Here is a 6,883-nt window from a genome sequence, read left to right on the forward strand (position 1 = left end):
GTTAGCCCTTCATACTATCGCGCGATGATCGGATCCCTTATGTACCTCACAGCATCAAGGCCAGATATAATGTACCCAACGTGCTTGCTCGCCAGATATCAAGTTAACCCGAAGGCCTCACATCTTGCAGCTGTCAAAAGGATTTTTCGTTATTTGAAGGCTTATCCAGACACCGGTCTGTGGTATCCTAGGGATAATAACTTTGACTTGGTCGCATTCAGTGATTCTGATTTTGGCGGATGTAAAATCGACGGCAAATCCACAACTGCTGGATGTCAGTTTTTAGGAAATCGCCTAGTCACATGGCAGTGCAAGAAGCAGACGTGTGTCGCTACATCAACATGCGAAGCTGAATACATTGCTGCCTCAAGTTGTTGTTCACAAGTTCTTTGGATCCAACAACAATTGCGGGACTACGGTTTTGAATTCCTAACTACTCCTATTTACGTTGATAATTCTGCTGCTTTAGATATCACTAAAAATCCTGTGCAGCATTCAAAGACCAAACACATCGAAATCAAATATCACTTCATACGTGATTGCTTTGAGAAAAGGCTAATCGATGTTGTTAAGGTCCACACCGATGACCAACGTGCCGACTTATTTACCAAAGCTTTTGACTGGACTCGCATTTGAAGACGTACGTATGAACCTGGAACGTCTATACCGGTCCTAACGAGTTCACAAAGACTTTGGTCTTTGGGGGGATACAAGTCAGATCCTACGGGGTACCAGGGGACGTTCTTATTCAACTAGATTATGCAAAGAAGAAAGTCATGTTCGTGAATTTTCGGAACCGAGAACAGTCAATGAAGATTGATGACAGTTCCGCTCAGTGGAGGGAATTGGTGAACATTTGACGACAGTTTCTTTGAAGTGGAAAGAATCTGTTAAGGTTTAGAGATTTTACCAAAGAAATGGGGGGATAAAAATTTTTTCAAATGTTGAATTTCTTCGGTAAAATTCTAAACGCAATCTCAGGTGGTAGAGTTTATGATCTTCTGGTGATTCAAACGGTTCAGCGTGGAATGTTTTGCACAGACACTTGAAGATCAAGACTTGATGCAGTTGTTTAAGAATGGAACCTTTATCATATGCCGGTTGGAGTATTGGAAGATCAGCGGAAGATCGGTCAATTGATCCTTTTGAGGAAATTGCACAACACTCAACACGGATACGCGTACTTTGAGGGGGAAATCTTATACAATGAGCATCAGGATACTACCTACCTGGATCATCGGTCAAGGGGGAATTCGTCAACACAGAGAAGATGATTACTTGACTAAAGATCAATGATTGCAGTTGCATTTTCAGCATTCGACAGCAACGGACAAGGGGGAATTTGTTGATGCAGATTTTGTGTCCGATGCTTGTCGAATAGATTAGTTATTATTTTACGCTGAATTTGTAATAGTTAGTGAAACGGTCTATCGAACATGTATAGACTCGCTCGTTTGAAGTGGTCAAACGAGAGGGTTATTCGGTTGACCGTGTGTTGTTGCAAGACAAGTTATGGTTGTTAATGTTAGTGTCGAAGGATAAGGCATCGAAGGATTGTTGATATCCTTCGATGAGCTCGAAAGATACCCATCGAAAGTTGAAGATGGACCTCGAAGGATATGGTATCCTTCGAGGCATGTGTGTATCTTTCGAAGACTGTCTGATCGAAGGATGATGTTTCGACCAGTCAGTCTGATCCTTCGACCTGCAGCCTGTGTTTGGGTATAAGTACCAACACCTTGTCTTGTAAAACATAAGAGTGAGAGCACAAGTGTGTGCTAGAGAGTGTGAGGAGGTCTGGGACCTCACCGGGAGAAATCACCACTTGGTTTCTCCCCGGATGTATACTTCTTTGGTATTAGTTCGGTTGTCATGTAACCGGGCCGACTTGTAATGTTTACTACCGGATTAATACAAAGTTTGTTTGTTTATCATCTCTCTTATCTCTTCCATCTTTGAACATTATCATGAAAATCACGGTTTCGGTCCCGAAACCTGGACCTACAATCTTATAATTATTAATAGAATAATAATTATGATAAGTGTATTCGAAGTTCATTCCTAATATCACATTTATTATATATATGAATAGAAAGAGAGGATAAACAGTACACTCATCATATTCATTTTACTCTAAATCATATATTTTACTTCAAACTAAAATACAAAACAAAATACTATAGTTGAGCCAATTTGTATGTAAAGGTCACAAAGAGATGAATAGAAAGAGAGGATAAACAGTACACTCATCATATTCATTTTACTCTAGATCATATATTTTACTTCAAATTAAAATACAAAACAAAATACTATAATTGAGCCAATTTGTATGTAAAGGTCAAGGGACAAATAAAAAGACTAAGAGAGTGTTGGAAACAAGAATCATTCAACACGGTTTTTAACACTAAGTGTCGACGACCAAACTTCTTGAAAATAAAGTTGTTTTCAAAATAAAGTTTTTTACTTTGGTATCGTAAGCTATATTAAGTGTAATTATTGGTGACTTGATGAACCGAATTGATTCCGACCAAACAACATCAGTACCAATGCCGACATTGTCGGAACCGTTACCGGTAATTTTTCATGGTTTCTTTTATCGATGTAAACACGTGTCTTTATCTTTTTGGGCATATCATGACTCTATTTTTTGGTTTTCTATTTCGATTGCTATACCATGTGTCAGTGCCATACCGATACTTTAGCGAACCAAACTGATACATACTAAATTCTCGCCGCAATGCACGAAGGAATTCAACTAGTTTTCGATTAAAATATACAAGTTGAAGAATTATAATTTTTAATAATTCTGCTTACTCATTAACTTTATATACATAATAGTTTCGAGTTTTATAGAAAATAAATATGTGTCGACTCATAATTCTTTGTCAGTTTACTTATCTACATTTTGCAACAAAGTCAAAATAAGAACAATCTTGGAAACCAAAAATATAAGTTTTTAATCACCAACAAGAAGTTGACATCACTCCTACACAAAAAGGTTTATAAAGGTAAAGAAAACGATATAAAATATATAAGCTAAATATATATAAAAAAAGTATTAATAAATTATCAGACCAACAAAATTTCACGGAAATTTTCGATGGATTAACTAACATACTTTTATACTAATAATGGCATCTCTCATCCATGATTTATTTCACTTTTCTCCTACTCTTTATGAACATTTTCTTTAAGATCTTGTAATCATTTTAAAGGAAAGCTAGGCAAATTTTGGCACCGATAGCTGTATCTTTCACTTCATATCCATTAATATATGCATGCACAAGAGTGATAAATTGAGATGGAGAGAGATGAGAAGTTAAGTATTATTAACAAACCTGACTTCTAGACAGTCCAGTTTGCCTAGCCAACAAATGTTTATCAGCATCACTTGGGTACCTGAGAATGATTTGAATATATATTTGACTTAATTACCCTTCAAACTTTCTTTCATAAGTTCATTATGCTTTTACATTTTAAAGTATATGCAGTAAGGTGTGTTTGTTGAAGTTTTTCACTAGGGAAATGGTCAACTGTTGACATTCTTTCATTTGCCTCTCTTTTTGTGTTTTTAGTGTATTGGGGGAAGGGATGTTGTTTATATAGGTACTAGGTTTTAATAGGCACAGTTGAGCACGAAAAGAATTATATATTGAAAGAGCCACTTTATCTGCATTATCGTTGAAGAGACACTATCAGCCTACACTCCCACATACATTCATTATTTAATATATCTCAAGAAAATAATTAAAGCTTACAACAACATTGTTTAAATTAAAATTATTTTAAAATATGACTACATCATTACCTTCTCATTCCTAATCATTGCCCATTTTAATATTCACCAAATATATGAAACTAAGAAAAGATTCCTAAGAAATGAAGAAATAAGGAAATGTATACTTACGGATGTAAAAAGTGTTCGAAAAGCCAAGCTCTTAAAATACTGACAGAACGTTCTGGTAAACCTCTTTGTGGTCTCCAAGCTTCTTGTTCCATCATGCCCATTTGATGGAATGCCCTTTGTTGTCTAAGGCTTAGTTCCAATAACTTAAGCCTTGGTGTCTCACCTTTTGTGACCCCGGAAGAATTAGGATTTTTCTCCCCCAATAAGTCACAACTATGTTTCAACTGCGCGGCTATCGCGTCTTTTAAACAACGAAAATGACGAGACATTGCCTTTTGTGCCAGCGCCGTGTATGGCACTGCCGCACCAAATCCCATCACTACATCAAAAGAATTCACCACCATTTGCATCTGTTCACAGTAGTGATTGTATCTCCGGTCCACCTACATTTAATCAAGAAAATATAATTGAGTCATCTAATCAAAATATATATTGTTTATGACAACAAAACACCCCATATATATGTACTAATTGGCAGTACTTGTACGAGATCAAGATTCAAGAATAATGATTGATTGATCTATAAAATAATTATCCCTGTTGATGACAATATTGGACGCCAACAAGATTGTTGTGTTTCCAAAGGCTAACTTTTTCTCTGAATAAATCCAAAGATTAGGTCTTCATATTACCTTATTAAATAAAAACACCATGACTTCTAAAACTTTGTTGAAATTTTTTAATTTCCAATAATGTGTATGAATTTTCAAACAAGAAAAAACAAAACTTTTTTAAGATAAATTAAAAATCTAAGCAACCTATAACCCTATAATATTTTAGTCTAAGATGATTATAGTATGTAAGTAGCTTGTCAAGGTTTTACCAAATCCAAATTTAGTGTTGATTATTTTTACTAATAATTTAAAAGAAAATAAGAAAATTAGTAGTAAGCAAACTCAGCATATTCTGTCAATAAACCTCTTTTTGGCCGGCTTTTTTCAACAACATCACTCACCGGAATGTTCGCCGGCCTGCTGGAATTTTGAGCCACATGGAGAGATAGATAGATAGAGAGAGAGAGAGAGAATGAGAGAGAGAGAGAGAGAGAGAGAGTTGACTTACCTCATCAAGCATAGAAGAGAGTTTGACCTTTCGTCTTTGATGCTCAATTCTCTCAGCTGATGACAAAGTAGGAACATCTTTTGAAGAAGAAGCACCACCACCACCACCACTACTACTGTTGCTCGGATCCTGATCTAAATTGTTATGTTTCACAGCGGACTTATTTTTCTTAAAATTAACCCTACCGACGCTGCAAAACTCTTCCAACAATTCTTGAGCTGCTTTAGCATACCTAGAATTTCTAAGCACTTTCACAACTCCTAAAGAAGAACCTGATCCGAACCCGACATGAACCGGATGATTATGGTTCGCACCCATAACTCCCCCTCCTTGCATATTCAAACTCCTATAAGGATCAACATGACCTACACCTGATACCTGATTAAAGTATATCATCCGATCATCTCCAATCCTCAACTCCTCAACTTTAGCGGCTTCAAGATGCTGCAAACTTGAAGATAATGATAGTGAAAGCCCTTCAAATCCACCCAAACCTTCTGTGTCATGAGATGCACCACTACCACCAGGAGGTACCCATGTAAACTGGCTAGAAGGACCGAAATGCCCTTGTTCGGTATCGGTTGTACTTCCAAAGCTTTGCTGATGGTGAAGGGTAGAATTGGTAGATAGATTATTATTATTAGAGTGTGAAGATGTAGTAGGGTTTGTCAAGAAAAGTTGCATGGCTTGAGCAGTGTTACCGTACCACTCTCCGGCGGTGGTCTGCCGGTGGTTACGGTGGTGTTGTTGGTAGTTTATATGATTCTCCAATAATTCATTTGCTGAGGTGGATCCACCGTTTGAGAAATTGAACATCTCGGATAACATACCGGCTGTTCCGGTTTCGTACACCGCCGGTAAACCACCGTGTCCGCCCTCCATTTGTTCTAACGCCACTAGTGACGGAGGTGGTGGGTCTCTTTGGATCGGATCTTGCGTCGACGTTGACGATCTTTCGAACCCATGTGAGAAATTGAAGATATAATCTTGTGACATAGAATACAAAAGGTGTAGCTTTTATCTTGAATTTGTTTGAACTTGCTACTTCCATGATACCTTTAAGATGTTTTTGTACATCATCTTGATACAATTACAGACCCTATTTTCGACATATTTTGAGAATGATAAGAGATTAAAGACAAAAAAAAAGGTAACAAACAAAGCATCAAATGGGGTGTTTCATGATACTAGCTTTTTGTCAAATTTGATTAAAAAAAATGTTGAATAAATAAATAATTGTTTTACTTTTTGTGAATTGAAAAGCAAGACTACTATACTAAACTAACCTCTTATGTTGTTGTGAAAAAGAGAGGGAGGTAGCAAACTTCTCAGATATCGTTTTCTCAGTTCTTGAACTCTCTCTCTCTCTCTTACTGAGTGTTCTTTGTAATCGTCTTGTCGATAGAGAGAGAAAGAGACGAACTACTTTTTTGTAATATATATATGTGTGATAAATATATAGGTCGATAGTAATTGATTACACTTGAGTGTGTGGGTGTGGGGGGGGGGGGGGGGGGGGGGGTGGTCGCTGTTCTTCAATGCCCTCTCTTGTACTCAACACAATTGTTTTATTTTTTATTTATGTTCTTTTAATTTGACAAATAACATCTAAAACCCTCAATATTTTCATATATAGAAAAAATAATAGACTAGTATTATTATGAGGATGAAATTACGATTATGTCCTGAATTTCATATGGAAGTAGGTAAAAGGAAAAACATTAAAACAAATGGATTTGGTGTCTTCATCTCAAGACTAAAATGCTTTATTTTTTGGGTTCTTATAATATATTTCGTATGGAAGTAGGTAAAACGAAAAACATTAAAACAAATGGATTTGGTGTCTTCATCTCAAGACTCAAATGCTTTGTTTTTGGGGTGCGGCTCTTGCTAAGTAACTGTTCTTTATCAGTT

General features: G+C 36.5%; 1 protein-coding gene across 1 annotated transcript in view; it reads right to left on the bottom strand.

Moving 5' to 3' along the window:
• Positions 1 to 6,410, bottom strand: part of LOC110889563 (BEL1-like homeodomain protein 4) — a 30,757-nt gene extending 24,347 nt beyond the window's left edge. Inside the window, exons 1-4 of the mRNA XM_022137117.2 lie at positions 6,256 to 6,410; positions 4,970 to 6,068; positions 3,908 to 4,290; positions 3,339 to 3,399 (exon numbers count right to left, since the gene is read on the bottom strand). Of these exons, the coding sequence (XP_021992809.1) occupies positions 3,339 to 3,399; positions 3,908 to 4,290; positions 4,970 to 5,965 (1,440 nt within the window). The 5' untranslated portion in view covers positions 5,966 to 6,068; positions 6,256 to 6,410. The remainder of the gene's footprint in view (positions 1 to 3,338; positions 3,400 to 3,907; positions 4,291 to 4,969; positions 6,069 to 6,255) is intronic.
• Between the last annotated feature and the right edge of the window lie 473 nt (positions 6,411 to 6,883).

This window comes from Helianthus annuus, chromosome 12 (genome assembly GCF_002127325.2).
Source record: "Helianthus annuus cultivar XRQ/B chromosome 12, HanXRQr2.0-SUNRISE, whole genome shotgun sequence".
NCBI classification, from domain to species: Eukaryota; Viridiplantae; Streptophyta; class Magnoliopsida; order Asterales; family Asteraceae; genus Helianthus; species Helianthus annuus.